At 50.8% G+C, this 25383-nt stretch overlaps 1 protein-coding gene across 2 annotated transcripts; it reads left to right on the top strand.

Moving 5' to 3' along the window:
- The first annotated feature begins 642 nt into the window (after positions 1 to 642).
- LOC119104006 (acidic mammalian chitinase) lies at positions 643 to 25044 on the top strand. 2 transcript variants are annotated; one of them, XM_037227719.1, is made up of 12 exons: positions 643 to 773; positions 13501 to 13566; positions 14005 to 14205; positions 16057 to 16157; positions 18682 to 18813; positions 19038 to 19165; positions 20023 to 20155; positions 20797 to 20982; positions 21631 to 21753; positions 22957 to 23130; positions 24029 to 24175; positions 24602 to 25044. In XM_037227719.1, the coding sequence occupies exons 2-12, from the start codon at positions 13509 to 13511 to the stop codon at positions 24704 to 24706; spliced, it is 1488 nt and encodes a 495-aa protein (XP_037083614.1). In that variant the 5' UTR covers positions 643 to 773; positions 13501 to 13508; the 3' UTR covers positions 24707 to 25044. The 2 variants fall into 2 exon arrangements, with proteins under 2 accessions (XP_037083614.1, XP_037083615.1); XM_037227720.1 differs by lacking the exon at positions 643 to 773 and adding an exon at positions 6817 to 6844.
- Positions 25045 to 25383: the final 339 nt, after the last annotated feature.

Genomic DNA, 25383 nt, shown 5'->3' with positions numbered 1-25383 from the left:
GTTTAAAACTGTTCCGGAATGGTGAGGGCCAGTTTTCCAGACCATCCATTCTGGGTTTATTAAAATTTTATGCTTGTCCAAACCTTGCTGACAAGAGTAGATGAATAGGAGCCAAAACACAGAATGGATTCATCTTAATTGTCATTTATTCATTCATGCCACTAACAATGCCCATCAATGACAGAATGAGTGGATGCATCTTTGCATAGCCTACGCGACGTGCTGCACAACTCGGTGAAGTTTCTAGTTGATCTTTCGAGTTGATTGCCCATGACGCTGCTCCGTGGTCCCGATGCTGCATCGATTCATACTTAAATTCAGTCAGGTCAGATCACACCGTTTGGAATTCAACAGGGCCCCAACAGGTGAGCAATCAACAAGGTTATACACGGAAGGCACTCTTCACCATTATGTATGTATGTACTGGACTGAGAAAAGAATGCTGTTAGCAATGGAAACCGTCGTTATTGCGCCTCTGCTCCACGGCTATGCTGTTTCCAGGGCCCTTACCCGAGGCTTCAAGAGACTCCGCCCCCCGGCATCGGTCACGATCAGCCCCGATCGAGACTCGGCGCGGGCCGAACCGCCCAAGGCGCGCCGGAGCAGGACGGCGCGCACATCCGGGCCAGCACTCCCCTCCCGCTGAGATAGCGGTCTGGTTATCAGGCTGTGCTTGATGACATCTCGGACCGCGGAGGTTTTGCCGCTCAGAGTGTGACCGTCTGCCAGCGACCGAGGACACCCAGCGGCAGCTCAGCACAGGAGCGCGGCAGGTAGGCTGGGTCAGCCCGCTTGGTCGCTGGAATGGGACACCCAGCGGCAGCTCAGCACAGGAGCGCGGCAGGTAGGCTGGGTCAGCCCGCTTGGTCGCTGGGATGGGACACCCAGCGGCAGCTCAGCACAGGAGTGCGGCAGGTAGGCTGGGTCAGCCCGCTTGGTCGCTGAAATGGGACACCCAGCGGCAGCTCAGCACAGGAGCGCGGCAGGTAGGCTGGGTCGGTCCGCTTGGTCGCTGGAATGGGACACCCAGCGGCAGCTCAGCACAGGAGCGCGGCAGGTAGGTTGGGTCAGTCCGCTTGGTCGCTGGAATGGGACACCCAGCGGCAGCTCAGCACAGGAGCGCGGCAGGTAGGCTGGGTCAGTCCGCTTGGTCGCTGGAATGGGACACCCAGCGGCAGCTCAGCACAGGAGCGCGGCAGGTAGGCTGGGTCAGCCCGCTTGGTCGCTGGAATGGGACACCCAGCGGCAGCTCAGCACAGGAGCGCGGCAAGTAGACTGGGTCAGCCCACTTGGTCGCTGGAATGTATATCCAGCGCAACCAGGCTTGAAGTTAGACCCAAATACATTTATCCTTCACTTATAGTACCATAGTTTGCGCGGAATCGACGGCTTGTTCCATTGGCCGCAGCGTGGCGGCCGGTGTGACAACCCGGCCTACTGAGAAGTCACAGTGCACGCAGAAGTATGCAGAGTCCTTCTGGCGATAGGAGTCGGAGAAGTATCAGCTATTTCAGGGTACCTACTCACGACCTTCGCGGTGCATGTGAGTTTTGCATGCAAATAATTAATCGCACTATGGCGTTAGGTTATCATTTCCCAGATTTGTTATTAAAATGACTTAGAAGTCAACCAACGGCAAAGGCAATGCAAGATTAGAGCCTGAAGGGAAGCCTGTATGGCCAAGCGTTTGCCAGATCCAGTCGCGGGTGGCGATGAGCTTCCTGTTGTGGTCAGGTCGACTGGAATGGTCCTGCTTGCTCATACTTGTCTCAAGCGAGTTAAAATCGACACATCACAAAAATGTCGGCGCTCGCACCGCGCATTCTTCTGACAGCTATCACGATGCCTTGTCCGCGAAATAGGCCTGCTCTGATTACGTAAGATCCGACCCACCTGATAATGGATCTGAACAAGACGCACGGCGGTGGCTTACGTAAGCCGCCGGCGAAAGAAGATCAGGTCGCGGTGACCTGGACCTGACGTCAGACGCACCACAGCGCGGTTAGCCCAGCGACGGACGGGGGCGTCCTTCGCACGTACCACATCAAACTGACCAAACTGGCCAAACTGATCGGTCTTGTCCGTACTCACTTGATTACAGAGTACGGAGGCAGGCACAGTCGACAACTTGCCCGTCGGGAAAAATAAAGAGTGTGAAGACATTAGAATGCAAAGTGCGGCCACGCTGAACTTCCACCATATGGCGTCAAATTGACCCCCCCCCCAACGAAGGGTTTTCCAGAATGGTTTCGGAACGGCGCTGCGCAGCCACGCCACATTTGACACAGCTGTAGACAGCTGAATAGCAGATCGTTTGGCATAAAAAATTTAGACGTACCTTGCGTGGTTGCTGACCTATGGCAGGTCAAAATCAGGCCGTGGCTTCAGCGAAGTCAATTTCTCGGGAATCGTTCAATCTGATGCAACAACGGAGTGTTGGACGAAACCATACATCTCTGAGATGCTTTCTTAGGCAACACAAATATTGAATGAGCAAATTACGTTGCCCTACGGTCAAGTACAAAGACCAGACTTAGGTCAAAACCAACCTGCTTTATTTCTTTAGGGTTTGCTTATGGGACAGTTTCTGGTGCTCATTTTGAATTTATGGATGGCAGGAGCCGCATTATACATCTTGCATGGACTTCTTAGAGGTAAGAATAGTTCATGGACCTGAAATGACCCAGGTCAATACTTTTTTTTAGGAGCATACTGCCTGGCGTAATCTTTGTCGCTTGTGCAAACGCAAAACCCAGAACAGCCTTGCATAGTTTTGATTACCATGACCTTCAAAAGGTCAAACATGGTCACTGACCTAAACTGAGAATGTGGCCTTTTCCTTAGAAACAGAGAAACAGTTATCTAGGTTATTGGGGCACTTTGGAGACCAACCTGGAATTTGACCTTTTTGACCCTATTTGACCCAAAGGTGACCCAACCTAGGAACCTAAAACTTTGACCTACGTGAGATCACGTACAGGTCAGTACACCCTGTAAATTTGGTGCCTCTGGCTCTCTTAGTTTCTGAGATCTCAGAGGGGGTCACACTGACCCCCACCCGAGCGAAGGGCATCGAGCTGGCCACCCGGGCGCGTGTTAAGCACATATATTGCATTTAACCAAAAAACCGTGGGCTAAATTCGCTGAGAACAAATGGGAGGCGGGTTGTCGTGTCTTTGGTTGCCCCCCCCCCCATGATTTACAAAAATTGACACCCCTGGTCTGGTTCCATCCCCACCTTTCGGTCCAGTGCAGAGATATACCTAGGTTGGCAGTGACGGTTTGGTTTGTGACGTCACCCTCCAATCAGCTGATAATGGTCGTAGCCTTTTCACATAAACGAACGACCGTTGACAAGAAATGGGTGGCGACGAGTGGGAGGTGGGGGGATATCAGCCATCATTGTATGTCGCATAGAACTAAATGAGGGGACTGAAAATATTCAAGTGTGTTATGCATCCTCTGATGCCAATAATGTGTGGATTTCGCGGTACATTGTTGATTCATACCGTCCTTAAGTGCATAGCCTACACAGGTGAAACCCATGCATCATCACTGCATCGAATGCAATCTCAACCTGGGTCGCTTTGATATTTTCCAAACAATGCAGTCAAGTCTAGTCCATGCCAGATATAGAAAGGTACGAATTTGTATGCCATTAAGCACCGTTAAGTACCACCTGCTTGAGCTGTCTCAAACTTGTGCCAGGTTCAATAATGTTTTATGGGATGAGCAGGTTTTCTTAGGCCTTGCAATTTTTAAGCCTTAATTTTGCACGATCATTTGGAGGCTCCTTTGAATTTTACTGCAGATTGAACTTAAGTTGGATAGTTCACCACAGCGGTCCCACAATGATAAATGTTGCTCATGGTTGCATGGCTTGGGTGGATACTCTCAAAGTAGACGCCACTCACTCTAGGTAAAAACATGGGTTCCAACTAAATATGTTCGTGAAAACTAAAGGAGAAGTAAGACCGATGGCAATGTTTCAAAAAATACATGGTATTCATACCCTATATTCGCTTAAATAATACATACATCGGAAATACCAGCGTCCGTCCTGGGGTCCTGCTTTCCTTCGCCGCTGTTGACGAATGTGGCGCATCTTGTCATGGGAGCGTGGCTTGTCCATAAACATGCCAGCTGGTGATGACGTCATTGCCAAGTGAACTGGGTTTCTTGATTCTTTAGTGCAAGATGGTGTTAACGTCACTGGGAGATAAAAGAAGCGTAAAATGGATGTCTGGAAATGTGCTATACTTTTCAAGTTGATGTGTTTTCTAAATGGTGGCATATTTATGAGGGTCTGAGATTCGCGGAGGCATGTCAGCAGAGGATGAAATCACGGGCGGAGCAACGTGATGATATCTGGCAAAAACTGTGATTGACGACAGTGGCGTGCGAGATAGATGCAGAATGCTAACACGCTCCATAGAGGGGGAGGTGTTAAGTTTCACATGAACACATATGCAAGCTGAACAAAAGGTCGGGGGAAGAAGAATGGAAGGGGCTGAACAATATCAGAACGGATCTGACCACAAATGACAGTCAAGGCTGATACCGGAGCAACTGTATGGTAATCGCACGACCGTACCCGCTCGGACCTAAAAGGACTGGACCGTATCAGTTCAAAATATCTCAGTTGGGAGTCTTCAACATGAAAGGCTCGGGTTCGATTCACGGCTGATGGCATGGCCTCTGGACACTCATAATGAATATCAGTGGGGCAATGAATATGCCTGGGACAATGATGCGTTGCCCCAGGATACCAGCATTGCCTGGGGCAATGATAACCAAGAGCGCACGACGAAGACAGAACGTATCTTGACACGAATAGACCAGACCTGGATTAATTAAATTGGACTGTGCCGGGCCGCGCTGGAACATAACGGACGTTATATTAACGGACGTTAACGGACGGAGCAAGACTAGAGTTATATGTAGATGGCAGAATATAACTGCGCATGCATACTTACGAAGTTTCTTTTTTGTTCAGTCCTGTACTGTGTGGGCCGCGTAGGGTGGATCGTACAGGTGCGGAAATCACTGGATCGGTACGGAACGGATCGGTACGGTACGGAGCCTACGGTTGACCGGACTGGACCTAGCCAGGTCTAAGTGGACAGAGAAGAACCGGAAATGGCGTTAAAGCTGGACGTTAACCCAAATCGATAATTCGGAGCAGGCTAGGCCGGGAACGACCTGAAAGCGATAGACAGACCAAGTAATACTAGACCATGAGCATATAGACCATGTGGACGAAACGAGAGACAAAAAAGGGTACAGGAAACGGGAGCTAAGCTGAACAGAACAAAACTGAACTAAACTGAACAGACCGCATTGTACCAGGCGGATCCGGACTAGATGAACTGGATATAATAGAGAACGTTGGCATGCCAAGTGAGTTAGAACGCATTTTACTAAACCAGACTGGAAAGAATCGAGACGCACCGGACAAATCCGCTACGTGTTAGCCGCACCCATTGACCTGGTGGCACCAGTGGAGCGGTGTGGTAGCCAAAGAATTCAAGTAGTGATTTGCACAAATGATAGCAAATATTGCACGATCAGGTTTAGTTTGCACAAATACTGTATGCGAAAAATCAGATAAGTGTTTCCTACCTTTTTGTGTAATGCAACACTGGCCATCCGTGGAATTCGAGCTCGTCAATAAGTGCGTAAAGAAAAGAGAAATGGGCAACATCTGTGCGACAAACCGCAAGTATTTCTCGACAGCGATAAAGCCACTCCGCGTTGTGAAAGTGCTGGACTGACCTAATAACGTGACGTCGGGTCATGCATACAGCGTTAGTGTTCACACCGTTTTGGGTCTCATTTCACGAGTGAACGTTGGTCTGAGTCCTGGGGGCCCATCTCCCAAGCAGGGACGCGGTCAGAGCCCGCGATTTGCTTTGGTCTGGGCTCTGCAACAAAGGAGGGCCCTGTGTCACTCAGGGGCCCTTGCCCACACAGTGCCCGGTGTACAGAATGGGTTCCAGAGCCGGATACGGGAACTTCTGCTAAAAAGGGACAGAGACTGGACCACGAACGCCACGTGGTGTTGGTCGGGGCCCTCTGACAATGGAAGGAGGTAAGACAGCTTGCGGTGAGAGCCCGCAATGAGACAATGAAAGGAGCCTGTATCAGTCAGGGCCTCCAGCATGGAAGGGGCCCCCCACCCCGTTTCAGTTAAGAGCCCATTAAGACGAATTGGAGTATCGGTGCCAGTTACTGGACCACGCACGTTGAAGGCACTCAACGAGAAATTTCGCTCCGGTACGGTTTGCTCTCATGCGGCCCGGACGGGTTTGGTTGTGTGGTTGGCGTACGCCCCACTTACAGCCTCGCCTGTCCTTTGTAGTCGCAGTCAGATAAATTCTGGTTTGGTTCATCCTCCGCGCGTTGTATTTCGGCTTTCCCCGATCCTCGCCTCTCCGTCAGTGTGAAAGTGTGCTCGTATGAAACTTGGCGACACCTCCGTAAACACTTCTTTACATTTTTGCATGCATTGTACAAAGTGGTATCGTCAAGCACAGCTTTTGACAGATACCATGTGTGCATAGGTAGCGTCTACGGCAAATTTATCATCAGCTGACATAATACGTGGATCTCAGTCCTCCATAAACGGTTCGTCATTTTCGAAAACTTAACATCTTGTTAAGTACGATACATTTCCGAACATTCATTTTTCACTTGTTTGTATCCCAGTGAGGTCATCAACATTATGCACCAAAGGATAAAGGAACCCAGTTTGGTTAGCAATCACGTCATCATCAGTGGGCGCGTGCATGCACGAGGCACGCTTTCTTGAGACGATGTGCTGCATTCATCAACAACACTGACGGTAAGAAAACGCGGCTTGGAGACGGACGCTAGTAATACCGATATTTTACAGCATATAAACGGGCTAACGGCATGAATGCCATGATGCTTCGAAACAATATTTTTGAGTGAACGCATCTGTTAGTTTTCAAGAAAATCGTGCGCTTTTAACCCATTTTTTGAAGTCTGAAAAATGTGTGACGTCTACTTGGGGAGTACCGTCAGGGGATCGTCTGGGATCTAGGATACAATATTTTGGGATCCAGAACCAATGTTCTCAAATTTTGTCGAAGGATTTTTAGTACACAGGATCCTCTGGAATGCTGCATATGTTATGAAATTTTGTTGAATGGTCTGATGGAATCTGGGATCTTTGTTGCAATTTTGTTGGATGACATTATGGTATTTGGGATCTTTATTGAAATGTTGTTGAATTGTCTCCTGGATCCGGGGATTCTTGTGAAATTTGGTCGAAAGACCTTGCTAGATTTTTGATCGTTTTGAAATCTTGGCGAAGGATCTGCTGGATCTCTGATCTTTTTGGGGAGCCATGGACCTGTCTGCCTCCTGGTATTTTAAGGTCCAATAACTCGGTTCATAACTCGGCTTAACAGCTCTGAAGTCATAATGGCCAACACATAAGTGGTTATCTATTCAGTAATTCTCAGTAATATCAAGCAACATAGCTTTGTGTATGGAACGGGCCCAAACAGTGTAGGTTTTTTTTTGGGGGGGGGGGGGGGGTCATAACGCACGCGCGGGCTCACTGCCGACATCTTCACACAGCAGACAGCATCCGGTATTCTGCGGTCACCCTGGGTGCCGCACTTCCCCTCGCCTCAACGTAAAACATCGCGGATGCTGGAGTTTCGCGCCGCCGCTAAGCTGGCAGAGCCACGTAATGTTGCGAAACAGTGGGTACCCTTATTTTGGCGTCGTATTTAGGCACTCAGGTACCGGCTCTCCCCGAAGGCTATCTTAACTGGCGCCAGCAGAGAGTCTGAGATACCTGCGTCCGACCGGGGAGGGAAAGTTGACTGGAATGGAATCTCCCTGGAATCTCCAACTTCCAGACGCCGGAATAGAAAAGCAAGCATGTTGTTTTGAGGATCTCGTCAAATCGTCAAGAATGCGCACCAACTTTTTGGCCGTAGGTCAAATGCGAGGTCACCAGAGGTCACGGATGGCCAAAAACAATCGTTCTGAAAGATACAGTTGTAACTTTTTAACATATGAAGACGAATATTGAGGGCATGGCAACAACTTTTAAGACTGGGAAGTCCATTCCGACCATTTCTGTTCTCCCATATGGGTCAGGTCAGATCAGGTCACCGTTCAAAATTGGTCTACCGCTATCCTACAAGAACGATACTTTTTCACAAGGTGCTTTTGACTAAGGTTCTATTAAATGCCGCTTTGGGATACAACTACTCCAAACACAACAATGACATTTTCGGGTTGATGTAGAGACCATCTGAGGTCCACTTAGCGCAAATTTATGAGCTATCCGAATGAAAGATTGGAATGCTTACCGGGTGTATGTGACCATTGCAATGCTTTTCGGCGGTCAGTAGTAATGTGCTGTACATCTACAGGTACTCAAGATCGCGTAGGTGTGGTCGTATTATACACAGTTCCTTCGACTCTTGACAGTGTATTTGTAGCAGACTGAGAGCGAGTACATTTACAAACACGGTAAGGAGTTGGTTACGCTCGTCACATACGCCGTTTATTTAGCCGCTCTGCTACTGGCAAAATAGGTCATTGTCCTTGGATGACCTTGCATGTCCTCAGTGACCCATGGTTACTATTCAAGTCTTAGGTGGTCTATCTGCTCGCGCTCCCCTCAGTCAGACCACGGCCATTCAGACCAGACACGAGCGCTGCAAGATGGCAACTGTCTTAATACGCGAGTTGAGCAGGCGGCGCTGACCCCGGCGGGCGGCGCCCAGGCGGTACACCGTCGGTCGGGGCAGCGGCGTACCGAGGTACAGCAGTACTGGCGACGCGAGCAGGTGTGGACTCAGGTGCACGCCAGTAACATCACGTACAGTGACCTCATTATGTATAAGAATGATACCACATGTTAGTGAAGTTTTGGAATTCTGCGTCCAAAATTACCTAAAAAACCTGCCTATTTTGAGTTAAGCACGTGTTTTGCAGAAGGTACCCGTATAATTTGGTCATGTCCTGGGTCAAGGCCATGTAATCTATGGTCATATGATGCTTGTGCATGCAATTCATCACTCCTTTCCTCGTGTTGGAACACCAAAACTACACAAATACAGATAAGCTTGCCTTATTTATGAACAATTAGCGAACAGTGAGCTGACTACAGGTCACTCACCTCGCCTTTTCGGAAAAATCCGAAATATACAAACTGTAAGCACTATTATGTGCTATTACTTTACCAAGTTGTGATCACAAATGACCCGCACACAAAATTATGTACTGTCAAAGTTGTTTTAGAAACTGACCTCTTCGACCTGACCTAAGTTCTAGGTGAAAAGACACTGATGTTGTGTTGAGCTTCGAGTGTTTCTTTTTGACCGGGGCTCGAAAAACCGTAGGGGAAGTCGACTCCCCCGGCCAGGATTAAAATGTGTCCGTTCGTGCTCCGTCTAATGGCATCATGCCCCGTCCATCCCCGTCTGATCTCATCCTGTTTCGTCCGGTCCCGTGCTGCCTTTTCTGGTTCAGTTCGGTCCCGCCTGGCCTCATCTGGTCTCGTCCGGTTCCATTCGATACGATCCCATTTCGTCTGTTCTCGCCCGGTCCCCTGTGATGTGATCTGGTCCCGTACAGCTTCGCCCGCTCCCGTTCCGTTCCATCCAGTCGCATCCAGTCTCATCCAGTCCCAACTGCCTCTCCCCGTAACCACAGCTTAATCCACTCTCCATTCCAGATGCCAAGTCCTGATGACTTTCCTGTCCTAACACGCGCCCAGGTGGTCGGTTGGATGCCCTTCGCTCTGGTGGGGTGGGGGTGGGGGGGGGGGGGGGTGGGTGGGAGTGGGAGGTCAATTTGACCCGCTAAGATCTCAGGATTAACAGAGCTAGAGACGCAAAGTTCACAGGGTGTGTTGACCTGTACGTGAACTCACTCAGTTCAAAATTTGAGGTTCCTAGGTCATGGCCTTCGGGTCAAATAAGGTCAAACAAGGTCAGATTCTAGGTTGGTCTCCAAATGGCACTTAGAACCTAGATAACTGTTCTAAGGAAAAGGCCACATGCTCATCTAAGGTCAGTGACCTTGTTTGATCTTTTGAAGGTCATGGCGACCAAAATCATACAAGACTGCTTTGAGTTTTGCATTTGGATAAGCAACAAAGATTCCGCCAGGCAGTATGTTCCTAAAAACAACATACTGACCCGGGTCATTCTAGGTCAGGGACCTATTCCGGCCTTTAAGAAGTCTATGGAAGGTGTGTAATGCGAAGGTGGTACCTGTTACCGATAAATTCGAAATGAACACCGGAAACTACCCCATACAGCAAGGCCTAGAGTAATAAAACAGGTTGGTTTCGACCTTGGTCTGACCTTCATACCTGGCCCTAGGTCAGTGTTATTTGTTCATTCAATTGTTGTGTTGCCTAAGAAAGTATCTCAGAGATGTATGGCTTCGTGTAACACTCCGTTTTGGATCAGATTGAATGATTCCCTGGAAATTGGCTTCACTGAAACTATGGTCTGATTTTGACCTGCCATAGGGCAGTGGCCTTACAAGGCACGTCGAAATCTTTGATGGCAGACGATCCGCCATTAAATTGCCTACAGCTATGCAAAATTTGGTGTGGCTGCGCCGCGCTGTTCGGAAACCGTTCCGGAAAAACCTTTGGGGGCAAGTTGACTCCCACCCGAGCGCGTGTTAAATCGTTATAACTTCCGGTGTTTTTACATATTCGAGTTGACTTTAGCCCTGTCGATTTTCTGTCTTTCCACTTATTGCGTTTCCTCTCTTTCCCTGTGCTTATTATCCTTGTAAAATTTTTGTCTTCCGATTCTTCTGGTATTGGAGTTTTAACCCTGCGACTCTTATCCCTTTCGACTTTTTGTCCTTTGGCTCTTTCCGCTTGAACTTTTATCTGTGTCGAATTTTATCCCTTCGGCATTTCGTCCGTCGACTCTTCCCGGACCTGATTTTTATTGCCATCAACTTTTGTCTCTTTCGACTTTTTTCTGTCTAACTTTCCATCTGACTTTCTATTCTACTTTTTTTGTCGGGAAGCTGACTCCACATGCCGATATTTTGTGGAACGAAAAGGATTTCGTTACTCGGTTTGAAAACAAAGTTCTCCGAGCGTGCCTAAAACAGTGTTAATTTATATTTCGAACATGTGAGATACACTGTCACGCCCCGTCTGCCCCACCCGCAAGCCTGCAGTTGAAACTCTCCGTTATGGCGGATGAGAGGAATGAAGTCAATTAGGAAATGAGCTGATTACTGCCCGATGCCAGGGTACATGACCAAAGGATGGACTGGTGAATGCAAAACGTATCGCTGGTAGATTGGGGACCAAGTTGCAATCGTGCTGGTTAACACAGTTTCACTGTGTGTGAGATTTCGGAATGCTCGAATAGTAACGTCGTAAGGCTACATGACAAGCCTTCGTAAGATTTGTAAGATGTTATTGTGTTGACAGGTATCTGTCGGAACTGACGCTACATGGAAGAAGGGCGTGAGACTCATGCAGTAAGAAAAACCAACATACCGTCAATTATCGGTGTAGAAAATAAAAAGCCACTTCACAAATGGTCAAACCAAGGGCTTGTATGTTCACCTGTGTGGGTGAGGACAAGGAGGCCTTGCTCACTGCTCAGCCACGTTTCATGAAAGTCCGACATTAATGCCATAGCAACCCCTGCGAAGAATCGATGAAGAGGGAAGTTTCGAGGTCTTTTTTGAATATGTCTACGCAATTCACGATGAAAGTGATTTGGACCATAAAATACGGCAGCTTTTAACGACAACCATCGACACCGCATCGACGTCACCCTCTCTTGGAATGTTTAGGAACACTCGTACCTCTACTGCCTTGAACACCTTTGCTTATGTCATTACGCAAACACGAATGGGTCAAATAGTCACGACCTTTTTGGGACCTTCAGACGACCTCAAAGCATAAACAGATGTTGCACCCATGGGACCAAATGGCACTCTCAGAGACCAGCTCAAAATGCTATGAGAGCTGAAAGACCTTGCGGCGTGTTGTACTATGTGAAATTCCATCTTCTAATATTGATTAGAAGATGGAATTTGAATGGCTTATGACGACATAAGAAAGACTTCATTCAAGTTGTCATTGCTTCCGGAATGTGTCCTTATAGAAGTAAGCTCAATTTTCAGAGGTGGAAGGAGGAATTCGCAGTGGGGAGAGGGAGCTCAAATAAAAATTACTGCTGAAAACCGAGGTAAGCGCGCCACAGACACGCAACATATTTTACGGGCGCAAAAAATCATCGCGCATTTTCGAGTTGCTTAATTTTGCTTTTCTACATGAAATTCGTATTTCCACATGCATTCTCGCACACCAAACACATGCAGCAAACTTGGCAGGGGTAGGGGGCACGTGCCCTAAAGGCCAGTGCGCGCGTGCCTGTCATTTTCCGAAAATTTGTCACGAAAACGGATGACTGCCGATACAACGGCTTTGGTCTCGCGTTGGCGCTGTTGGCGCTGACAGCCAGAAACGAACTGATGAGTGGAAGTCCAGGTGACTGAATGACACACCGAACCACCGGCGGATCTTCCCTACCCCACACAGTTGCATTATTTACGGATGCAGCTGTCACGCGCCGAGGCGGTCTTCTGTGTGTGCACCACGGTATGCTTGCCGTCCGTTGAACATACCGCGAACTTGGGATAGCGTTGCACCGGGGTGAAAATACAACGGCCTTAAGGAAGGGTGGCCTTGGAGTCTTAGTGTGTCTGCGTTAAAGGGTGTGTTTCACGTTTGTGTGGGATCTTGAATTGCAATAGCCATCTTGTGGATCATTCGGTGCAGTTCACAGTCCTGTCCTTCTTGACCCCTAAACCCCTTTAGTTTCTGAGCTACGCATACGCGAATATGACTATTTCGTGTAGAATATTTCAAGGTCGCTTAGGCATCCATGGCGCCAAAATAACGCCATTCAAATCTCGTCTTTTCACTAGTCATGGGGCAATCAAGGCCAGTAAAATATAACTGTCGAGTCGTTCATATCTGGCATTTGTGAACACGATTTCCAGACACAACGACCGTCGATTGGCTCTCAACCAATGTTGTGAAAGATGCGCTAACGTAATCAAACCATGGCGTATTGTGGGGCGTATTTACTGAATAGAGAAATTGTGTTGTCTAGAGCAGTGTTTTCCACTAAAAAGTATACCAACACTTATAAGTGAACCTAATTCATCCTATCTGATGCGTGCTTCAGTATCTTCAAATATGGAACACTTTCTTGAACCGCTGTGCGTCTGGCAAACCAGAGATACGGGGCTCGATCCCCCGCGATGACTGCGATCATGCCAGGATTAGAGGCAGGCGACGCCATATAGCCTCAACAGCTGAGTGTGTCGTGAAGCCCAATGGCTCACACACGGCCCCGGGCCCTGTTTTGATGTGACGCACATTTAGGGATCAGTGAAGTTCATTCGTCTGTTTCGGATCACGCCTTAACTCTTCTGGTCTGTCCGCAGTGTTCAAGATGCGTGTCATCCTCTTGGCAGCCCTCGCGGCGGTGGCCGCGTGCACGTCTGTCGACGGTAAGGCGCGGCAACATGCATTGCCCATCCTCTTGCCGTAACCTGACAAGCGTTCCTTAGCACGTACGATTTAGTTTCCGTTATGTAAAGCTGCTAACAAACCCGGCGTGGTTAGCCAGCTATTTCACTGGCTAGTCAGATGTCTGACGTTTGAGCCCGCGACAGCTACGCTTTTTACACATTAACGCAATTCGTCACAATGATTATTACTTTTTGTTGTTGCGTTGTTTGCCGTTTTTGTGGCCTGGCCTTATAAGGCAGATGCCTATGTAATTGTGGCAGCACCAATAACTGTGCCGGCTATAAACCCGATGACGTCATTTCGAGAAGACAAGCGGCGTTAGACGCACGGTGAATCTATTGAGAGCATCTGTCTCAGCCTGGAGACGCGCTGCATTGCAGCATGCCACCCTGAGGACCGCACGCATCTGCCAACAGATGGCAGTCCGCAGTACATGGCAGTGTGTTACTATGGAACCTGGGCGGTCTACCGGCCCGGCCTGGGCAAGTTCGACGTGGAGGACGTGGACCCGAACCTGTGCACCCACCTGATCTACGGCTTCGCCGGTCTGGACCCCTCGAAGTACACGATCAAGTCTCTCGACCCTTGGAACGACCTGTACGATAACTACGGCAAAGGTCAGCCCCGCTGCGTTACGCACGGCGCTGTGGTAGCGGGGGTCCGCACGGCCTTGGCTGGCGGACTGCTTATCGGAATCGCACCTCTATAACCAACGAGTCACTCGTCCTTTTTGTTCGTCCAATACCAGCCAACTGAAGGGAGACAGGACATTGTCTTGCAGTGCATGCAACAGAACACTTGACGGGGCGCATAGCAAACAAAACAACTAGGTCATCTTTCGCTGTTACGTGCAGGTTGACGTCCCAGCACCAACTGTACTGCATCACGTGACCGGCCTCGGTCGCGACACCGAGCTCCCAACGACCGCTGGTTACGTGACACGGCCGCGGCCCCGATCGCTGGCGCTCCGATCATCCCCTACCCCGCAAGGTTCTGTCACGGAGGGTGCCATCGTACTTGTGACACCACTTATGATGATCGGTAATCCGCGCCATGATGCGATCAATGTTACTTTTTGCGCAGCAGACTGAGCTTCGTCTTGCTGTGCCTTGATAAAAGCAACCCAAAATGTGTTGGCGGGTCAACACAGGCTCATTCCGTGGTGCATGCATTCATTGATTACAATTCACCTTGACTAGGTCGGGCTGGATCACTCTGGATATATACATATATATATATATATATATATATATATATATATATGCGTGTGTGTGTGTGTGTGTGTGTGTGTGTGTGTGTGTGTGTGTGTGTGTGTGTGTGTGTGTGTGTGTGTGTGTGTGTGTGTGTGTGTGTGTGTGTGTGTGTGTGTGTGTGTGTGTGTGTGTGTGTGTGTGTGTGTGTGTGTGTGTGTGTTTGTGTGTTTGTGTGTTTATGTATGTATGTATGTATGTATGTATGTATATGTATACACATGTATATATGTTTATATGTGTATATATGTATATCCAGAGTGATATTCAACTGGTTAAAAATGCGATCTATTGGCATGCATCACATCACGTCATAAGACAACGGGCACTTTGGCCTCATGGTCTGGGATGGTCATGCCTGATCTTAAGTCAGTAAAAGCTTGGCGCATCCGCTTGCCATGAATTCTGAACGCTGGCGCAAAGGAAGCGCATGAAAAGGATCGACTTCAAAACTGGCTAGCCCCCCCTCCTTTCCAGACATTCCTTCATTTGTGCTACTCGCTGTCGGATCCTCAAATTTCCTGCCATGCGGTATAACTGTGCATTATCGGAACCAATTAAATATATTTCCTGTCTTGTCCTGCTGCACCACGAGATCCTCTAGGTCACTAAAGCCTATTTCCTTGATAAAAGTGCTATGTCTGCCGACTGCCATTTGAATCAGCGCAGCCACTTGGTAGGATAATACAACGGGGATATGAACGAAAAGTCGTGAGTGTTAGGATTTCCCAGCAGGGGTCTGGAGCCGGCGGTGATGTCGGTAAGCATTGCCTGACGTCGGGCCCACGGCATCATGCAGTTTGCGTCTTGCCAATGTTATCACGGCATCAAATACCGTGTGCTGCGCGGATTATCATGTCCATGTCTGTCCTGACCTTCTGATTGCCAGTGGTGTTATGCCTGTCCAAGTGCTTCGCCGCCCAGCTCGTAATGTTCCATCACGATAGTCTCCCGGGAGGGCATTGATTTGCTCTCGATCTGCGATGCATTAAGAATTTCCTATGCCAACATCCTTATAGCGTCACTCAATAAAGGTCTCCCTATGCTCGCTGGCACAGCTAACCCGTCCTTGAGTTATGATTGTAATATTTGGCAAATCAAAATGTCTTGTTGGGCGTCACCAGTATGCTACATAGCTCCCAGTCTGCTTCGTATACGTATCGTTTGCGATCTACACACAATGGGGTTCCTCCCACACGCGTTTTCCGTGATTTACAGGTGCTTTCATTCGGTTTACAAACCTGAAGCTGCGCAACCCGGCCCTCAAGACCATTCTGGCTATTGGTGGATGGAACGAGGGTTCTACCAAGTACTCCAAGGTATGTCACCAGAGCTTGACTAGAACTGGAATATTTCAAAACCGTCGCCCGCATGCGGCCCTGTATTCGCGGCACCTGAGTCGAATTTGTGGCAGAGTGGTCGCCACCTGGCGGGCAGTCCGCGGTTCGAAGTCTGGCCACACCCGTAGCTCTCCACGCGCAGCTCCGTTTGGCGGCTAAATATGCCTGGCTGTCGGGCTGCACCACGACCCATAACACTTGTTTAAAATCACGAAAAACCCCTCGACGATATGCATCCGTTGTTGGGAGGGCACCAGAAGCCCAACTTACCTGACTTTACAAAGTCGGCTTTGCGGCTCCGAGCCAGGTGGAGTGTCCTCGTCGGATCTTCTAGCTCGAGGCCCAGGTGACGTCAGTGGAATGTGATATAGCCTTGAGGATATAGCCTATAACAGGTGTGACTTTTCTTCATGAAACATACGTCTGCTTCCCAATGTTTGTTTCTAGCTCTCACTACACCTCATGAAAACGGGTCCTGGCTCCGGCTGCTTCTTTAATAATGACCAGCCCCTGGTTCTGGAATGCAGTTGGTTGTTCTGCAAACACGGGACCATGGTTCCTAGTCTTCAATGATATATACTTTTACGGGGAGCCATAATCGTCAATTTTCTGGGCGGAGTGCAACATCCTGCAACCATGGCCTAACGGCTGGTACCAAGGATGACTTGACGAAATATGCTTGGTCAGTGGCTTCATCCTCGAAGTGGTCGGAGCATCTAAGGCCCTTATGCACATTAAAAAGGTTTTCCCTCACAGCGAGACTTCCATGCTTCCAGCACAATCTTACTTATCGTTGAGAATCAAGGAAAACGTCCTGATTCATGTTTGTGCGAATCCTTGCGGGTGGTAGTAACACACGGCATCACTATGGACACAAACGTCGATTATCGGATCCACTAACGTAAACTGACGTAATCATCGAGGTCTCTGGAAACATTCACCTTACAATGCTAGCAAATGAAGCACAACTTGTAAAAAATGCTTCTCTTGGGTATATTTTATTCAGGTAAACCGCGTGATAGCCAGGGTAACAGTCACGTTGGTTGGATGGGACAATGGCGCTCTCCTCTTATTTAAGTCGCCTTCCATTTCTGGGAGTCGCGATGCATTGTATGACATGGCCTGGGCTGACCTACAGTCATTATATCGACAGTAGTAAATTCCGGTTTGTTAGAATATCTAACATTTGGGTTCTCCGCGCCGAATAATTGAGCCTGTAGAACACAGCTGTAAAACGTTATTGTTTCTACTGTCGCAAAAAGGCATTCATCGCAACGGCTAGTTATGTTTGGCAACCGAGTTTACTGATCGACTCCGCTGTGCACTACGGCCAGTTTCGCGGGCCACGGCAAATAGTGGAGAAGCCTATAGCGATGCCTATCGGCACCTACCTGTTTTAAAATTCTCCGACAATGTGTGACCTTTTTGTTTGTACGATGCTGGTCAAAATGGTATGAATTTGGTGGATCGTAAATATTTATGCATTTGTAGGAGCCAAAATGTGCAGCATTTGAGTATGACTGACTTGGATTGAACGCTGCTGATCTAAGACATCACCCGTAAATATAAGAACGGCCGACATCATTGACTTCAAAATTGATACTTTATGAAACAAGCAAGTAGCACGATCACGTTACCAACAAGTTATTGTGTCGTCGATTTGGCTCGAAACATGGCATCACCTTCAAAAAATAGGTTATAAGTTTTTAAAAAGTGCTTAGATATTTCCAGAAGCGGAAAAATATAATAAAATTAGGTACTGAAACACATCAGCTCGAAATTCTTATTGGTCACCACTTTACTCTAGAACACAAGGACAGGCAGCTGCCCCTTTCTGGAGATGGCTAAGTGACTTCGTCAAAGCGTCAATTTCAGGACCCAAATCCCTAGCCGTCGTTGCGCAAGTAACACCTGTACGTTGTCGTTAGTGCAGTTGGGAAGTTTTGTTCGAAATAAACATGATTCGGAAGGTCATCCACTTCGTTTAGCAACGCTATGGTATACATAATAAGTGGTGGCGCTGCATTGTACTGGCGGCATTTACGGAAGCAGGAACCAGACATATTACCGTTAGTGTATAAATGTAGATGTATGCTTCCACTTTTCTCCACATTGCGTATCAATCTATTTCTATATGGCTCGCATATACTCTCATTTCATATTCATTTTGGGCTATGGATTTTACTCGGTGCACCATCGGAGAAGTCGAGAACGGTAAGTCAGAGGACCCATATATGAGGTTGTGTTGGTTTTAACATAATTGTAAGCCTTGTATTATTTTCACGTCCGATTTTCATACCGTTTTGGGACATCTCACGACTTGCGCGGAATAACCAGTTATTAGCGTCCCAGCTTCCCACGGTGCCGCGGCGGGGACGGCAAACCAGCGCCCTTCCAGGTCGGCCCGAGCCACCGACCCGGCGCACGGTTCTGCGCGACTGCTTTCAGCGGCTGGACTACGACCTTCATTAACTGACTAACGTTATCAACGGTCTTCGTTCAGATGGCGGGGAGCCCGTCCTTGCGCCAGAAGTTTGTCCAGAGCTGTGTGGAATTCTTGCACAAGTACAACTTTGACGGCCTGGACATGGACTGGGAGTACCCTGCGGAAAGGGGAGGCCATCCCATCGACAAGGTACGGCAAGAGGAATCTGATGTGTCCCATGCCCTGGTGTCGTTTTTCAGGTAGTATAATTCCTGTGGCAATGCACGCACGCCACGTAGAAATGTGTAGCTTAAAAATGCGTGCAATTGTTCGGGCACATCCGCTGCACTGACAAAAGCGGCCACAACGCGTCGATTTGCTGATATTTATCAGTAACGTTTGATACACATCAGTATTCTTTTCCCCTGCTGCAGGACGACTACATAGCACTGATCAAGGAACTGAAGGCAGCGTTCCAACCGGAGGGCCTAATCCTCACAGCCGCCGTAGGGGCGGGCAAGCCCACGATAGACGATGCGTACCACATTAAAGAGATGGGAATGTAAGTATGTCATCCGCACACAAATTTGGGCTTGTCTGCTCCGGCTTTCTTGACGAATCCGGGGTCTAAAACTAGATTGCAAGTGACCCGAACGCCGGTGACCGTCTCACCATCCGAACACCAGGCCACCAGGACATCGTCCAGCCGGCCGTTTGCACAGCACGGATAAGCTCCTCAATCGCTCCTGTTGTTACACCAGCGTCTCAGGTCTGTCACTCAGTCGCTGTCCACAGGAGTGTGGGGTCAGTGGCGAGGGTAGCATCAGCTCTTGCGCTGATTAACCGCCGGCACCGTGGCCGGCTTTCGACGGGAGAAAACTAAGCAAGGCTGGAGAAGGCCGGAGGGGCGAGCAGGGCTATAGCCAAGTTGAATGAGTACCGTACTGCCATTGGCTCTGTCCAGCTGTAACGAACATCTAGGTCCCTTGGGGCACAACTCGTTTTAAAGTGATGCGGTTATCCACTGTCGTCATACAGAGGTCAAGTCTTCGTGAAGCTGAAACTCAACGACACCAGTATACAGTCATCCTCTTCACCATCCGCTTTCTTGCACACCCACTACCCGTCTGTACGTCGCTAATTACAATAACAAAACATTGGTGTAAGTGAACGCTTTGTCCTCGAACACTGTAGAATATAACATAGTGCAATGCGTTCATCGAATTGCCTCTTGAAAGCTCCGCTGTCTGCAGTCAAAACATGATGTTCGACTGACATCAAAGATTGCCGCCATTTCGGAATGCGGAATGCGGAATGCGGAATGCGGGCTACATGTACATCAGGCCAGCTGTAAGCACCAGGTGACCGCTATTCCATCACAACTCCGCAAACGTCCGTCCCCGATTATCCGCGCGACAGGTACCTGGACATCGTCAACGTCATGACGTACGACTACCACGGCTCGTGGAGCCCCTTCACCGGACACGTGGCGCCTCTGTACCTCTCGCCCCTGGACATTGAGCACGGCGATGGATGCCAGTACTTCAGCGTGGTGAGTTCAATCTTCGGCTCAATGAATGCGCCGGTCAGCGTGTGGAGCGCGCACGTCAGCCGCTGACGTCACACGCCGCCGGTGTGTTCACACGTCAGCCGCTGACGTCACACGTCGCCGATGTGTTCACACGTCACCCGTTGACGTCGCACGCCGCTGGTATGTTCACATGTCAGCCGCTGACGCCACACGCCGCTAGTGCGTTCACGCGTCAGCCGTCTTGCCGCACGTTCTGCTAGCTGTCGCCGTGCGCTGTGCGACTGGCTCTCGCTGTGCGCCAGCGCGCTGTGGGAAGCTGATGTGGAGCTGTGCACTCAGGGCGGAATGCCGGTCGACCGATCAAAGGACGCCAAAGAGTGAATCTGTAAGATCATACTGCCACTGGCGAGTAGACGCTTCCGAGGCTTTTATTTCTTCTGCGTGCGGGACGTGCAAACACAAGCCAAGCACAGATGCTGGTCTGGAAGCCGCCTTCGTCTTTGCGTCATGGTGTAGTGCCTCCGCCTAGATCGTAGGTTCCGGTCTGCCGTTCCACCTCCCGGCGCTGAGGTGCGTCACACGCATAGACGCCACGTTGCGCTACTGAGGCGCGTCACACGCGCAGCGAGTCGCCGCCCGCGCTAACGCAGTCCTCTCCCCAGAACTACAGCGTCAACTACTACCTCAAAGGCGGTATCCCCAAACACAAGATGGCCATGGGCATCCCGCTGTACGGGCACGGCTTCCATCTGGACCACGCGGACCAGCACGGCCTGTACGCACCGGCCAGCCAGCCCCAGCCGGCCTGCCCCTACACCCGCCAGGCGGGCGTCTGTGGCTTCAACGAGGTCAGCACAGCGGCAACTCAAGCTCCCCACGTTGGGAGACCCATATCTGTTTATGACTATTTCTTTCCAGTTAACGCCCTCAGGGCCAATGTCCAATCTTCAGACGGCTAAGGGGCTGCGTACCCTCTTTCTTTGCCTGGTTCCCATGTCCCTGGGTTACCGGAAGCGCGCAGCGGAGGCCGAGGGTTCCGCCGGCGGGCCGGCGGTCAGCACGGGCCCGTGGTCGGGCAGGCCCGCCGGAGCCCGGTGGCGGCGATGGCGCGGCGGCCGGTGCCAAGCCCGGCAGATGGCGGTGTCAGCGGTGCACTCTTGCACGGCACTGATCGTGTTTTCGCGGGGCGGCGATCGGTGTAGACGATCTGTCCTCGTCCATGCGGCTCTGTCGCTGATGCCGGGAGCTCTGCGGCTGACGCCGAGCTTGCCACTTGGACCTCACGCCTGGATAAAGTCACCCGTCCGCCTGCGAAGCGGGGTGGGGCTCGACGGCCAAGTTGGTAGGAGAGGGGAGGCTGAATCCCGTGTCAAAGGATCCAACCTACACCGCTACCTCGCCTGTCCGGACGACGTTGCCTTACTGGCCCGGTGCCGGGTCCCACCCCCACACTGTGCCGCCGGAGACCCAGCCGACTGGCGCCCTGCTGCCCTCAGATCTGCAAGCTGCTGGAGCAGGGCGGCTGGACTAACGTCCGGGATCCCGACCAGAAGGCCATCTACAGCTACAAGGGCAGCATCTGGGTGGGCTACGATGACTTGGAGAGCATGAAGCTGAAGGTGAGCGATGGTACCGCACGTGGCGGGGGGGGGGGGGGGGGCGGGGGAGTTTTGTGAGCGATTGTGATCAATTTCGCAACGCTGAGCACGTTCAAACGATGTCGTCCCCGGCCCAGCAGTCAGTGTTTTTTTATAGGCCGGGAAAGGGTCAGATGTGTCTTATGTTGTACAGTGATTTCACACAAACCCGATTCCTTTTCCTCGTTGATAATGTCTTCTTTCAAATTCGTATTTCTCTACTGCACAACGTTGCTTAAGTCAGGCACTTTTGGCTGGTTGGTCATTTCCTTCGTTATTGATGACATCATTGCTAGACCCCATTCATGTGATTTAGTGTCCATGCTGTGAGATGGGTTTTTGCACTGCAGCACGTGTGGACGGTGCAAGCGGCTGAAATACGCAACAGGTCTCGGACCATTCGATTTAAGCCACTGTGGTTTGGCCAGCTGTGAGAGGCACGCCACCTCATCAGTACCACCATCACCCTCATCAGCATCGGCATCACCGTCATCACCATCACCATCACCCTCATCAGCACCACCATCATCCCCATCAGCACCATCATTACACTCATCAGCACAACCATCAACCTCATCAGCGTCACACTCAGCACTGCCATTACACTTATCGGAACCACCATCGCACTCTTCAGCACCATCTCGTCTCATCACCATGGTGGCACTCATCAGTGCCACCGTGACACTCAACAGCAGCATCACACTCATCAGCAAGACCATCACACTTATCAGCACTATCATCACACTCATCAACACCGCCGTCACATGCATCAGCACTATCATCACACTCATCAGCACCATCATCACACTTATCAGGACCACCATCACACCCATCAACACCACCATCACACTCGTCGGCGCCACCATCGCCCTTATCAGCGCCACCATCACCCTTATCACCACCACCATTACACTTACCAGCGCAGCCATTGTGCTCATCAGCACCACCATCACCTTCATCAGCACCACCACCACACCTACCAGCACCACCATCGCACTCGTCAGCACCACCATCACCTTCATCAGCCCCGATAGTACACTAATCAGCATCGCCATCGCAGTCATTAGCACCACCACCGTACTCATCAGTACCACCATTGCACTTATCGGCACGACCATCGCACTCATCAGCAACACCATCGCCTCCATTCCAATGGTCAACTGACCGGGTATGTCTGCCAACCAGACCGACTACATCAAGTCGATGGGCCTGGGTGGCAGCATGGTGTGGTCCATCGAGACGGACGACTTCCATAACCTGTGCGGCTTCGGCGCGCCTAATCCGCTGATGACAGCCATCTGGACGAACCTGAACGGCGACATCCCGCATCCAACCGGACCCACGCCCACCACCGGACCGGTGAGATGGCTGCGGGAAGGGGGGGGGGGGGGAGGGACTGCACACGGACCGGCGGCAAGGTTGCGGGTAAGTCGAGGCCGAGCCCAGCACTCCGACGGTTTTCACCTCCACCGGATCCATAGCTCTAATGGTGTCTGCTGCCTTCGGGTCCACAGACTCATACGGTGTCCACTGCCGTCTTGTGTACCACTGCCAGATGTTTTTTTTCCAGATGCTTTTTCCCCACTTTCTGCCATCGCTTGGACCGTGTCTCCTCCGGAGTGTTTGACATTGCCGCTGTGCCCTTCCGGATTGTGTGCGAATCCATAAGAAAGGAGCGGAAGGCGCTGGTCCCCAACTGTTGTAACCTGGACGATGGCAAACCCTGTCGACCACGCGTTAACAATGTTCCGACTCTCAAATTTGCGATTTGAATATCATCCTTTCGTATCCATGAACCTCTTACATTTTTTCTCGCCGAGTTCCTGACGAACGCGTCTCTCAACTACCTATGCGTTGTACTCGGGATGGCTCTTTGCTAAGTTATAAGCCATGAGAACGAGCAGTTTTACAGAGTTTCACGCACACTGCTTGAAATGCTCTAAGACAGGCATCTATTCACACGGGTTTTAGTGACGCGGGACTATGCTCTGTCAGTAGCGGCATTAATACCTATCTACTGTTGTTGCAAATAAAGTTGCTCGTACGTTGCCAAGCGATGCGATCTTTCAGTTCCGAGCAAATGTTGCGAACAGGAAGAAGCATATGACTGTGAGGATCACTTAAGGTTTTTGAAAACCAGCTTGTTTAATTCAGCAGAGCATAACTTTGGGCTCCAGGCTCGTTGAGAACAAGTTTGCTCTCTTCAGAACACTTGACATAAAACCGCAACTCTGACAGCTGTCGGCGACTGTTGCAGACCACCCGGCCGACCGACCCACCGCCGCCGACACCCTCCCCCAGCCACGTGTGCAAGAGGAATGGTCTGAACCCGGACCCTGACAAGATGTGCTCGCCCATCTTCTACGAGTGCGTCAGTGACGGCGACCACTGGGACGCCACGCAGGTGAGCGCTAGCCACTCGTGCGCTCGCGGACAGCCGGTGTCTCGGCTGGTGTCCGATCGAGGAACATCCCAACGCAGCTCACCACAGCAGTTCGACATCCACTGGCGACACTTGCAGTTCGACATGCACTGGCGACACTTGCGGTTTGGGGCGACGTATGCAGTTCGCGCCCGGGCCCCGGTGCAGTAGACAACTGACCAGTGATGATGTGTCGTGATGGCGCCCTGGCTTTGGTGCCGAGTCACGGGCGGGCCGACCGACATCGCGTGACCACCTGCCACACGCCGCAATGCTCATGCGAAGCCGGCGGCCCCGTCGAGGGAGCGGAGTCGCCGGGTGGAGGGGCGCGGCGGGCCAGCACCCCCACCGGCCCGTTCCCCGCCTGTCGGTGTCCGTGTCCGACGCCGCCCGTTCCGGTGCCGGCAGGAGGAGTGCGCCAGCGGCACCGTGTTTGACCGCCTGGCCAACACCTGCGTGTGGATCAGCGAGTCCAACGAGTGCGACCACACACAGCCCCGCCTGGAGGCTTGAGCTGTTTCGCCTCGCGAGATCGGCCAGCGCTGGCCTCCGGCCCTAGGAGCTCGGGTAGTGTAACCTCCCCCGCGGCCTCCGCCGGTGCCGCGGTGTAACCTCCCCCGCAGCCTCCGCCGGTGCCGCGGTGTAACCTCCCCCGCAGCCTCTGCCGGTGTCGTGGTGTAACCTCCCCCGCAGCCTCTGCCGGTGTCGCGGTGTAACCTCCCCGCAGCCTCTGCCGGTGTCGCTGTGCAGCCTCCCTCGCAGTCTCTGCTGGTGTCGGCTGCGCAAAGGCTGAAAGCCTATGTTCTGATAGTACACGCACGGCTTGAGCTCAATAAAATGCTTGAAACGCACTTTTTTGGGGGCGCGCGGGGAGCGGGACATTTCGCGAGCGTTTTGTGCACCTATTGGTCCGCCTTGGTTGCAAGCATCCCTATTCCCTGTTCAGTGTAATCTCGGTCTTAATGCGACGCGGCTCTCGTTTTTCCGAGATGAATTGCTCAGGCGCCCACACGACATCGAGAGAAGCATTGCGCGGGTTGTAATGATCTTCGAAAGGGACCTTTGACTTTCTAGACGCTGTAATGATTAAGAGTTGTTTCTTCCGGAATGCATACGTCGGAGGTCGCGGTGATGACATTCGCGAATCGGTGCTAGATTTACGCGTCGAGCTTTAACCTACGCCAGATGTG

The sequence above is a fragment of the Pollicipes pollicipes genome, unplaced genomic scaffold, assembly GCF_011947565.3.
Source record: "Pollicipes pollicipes isolate AB1234 unplaced genomic scaffold, Ppol_2.1 Scaffold_5724;HRSCAF=6776_pilon_pilon_pilon, whole genome shotgun sequence".
NCBI lineage: Eukaryota > Metazoa > Arthropoda > Thecostraca > Pollicipedomorpha > Pollicipedidae > Pollicipes > Pollicipes pollicipes.
The sequence above is the reverse complement of the archived record's forward strand: the minus strand, read 5'-3'. Positions and strand labels throughout refer to the sequence as shown.

Bases quoted from the DNA above. Each gene is read 5' to 3' on its own strand.
- LOC119104006 (XM_037227719.1), top strand. From the start codon at position 13,509: ATGCGTGTCATCCTCTTGGCAGCCCTCGCGGCGGTGGCCGCGTGCACG. The intron at 13,567-14,004 runs GTAAGGCGCGGC...ATCTGCCAACAG, and splicing joins CGCGTGCACGTCTGTCGACG to ATGGCAGTCCGCAGTACATG. The intron at 24,176-24,601 runs GTGAGCGCTAGC...CGGTGCCGGCAG, and splicing joins ACCACTGGGACGCCACGCAG to GAGGAGTGCGCCAGCGGCAC.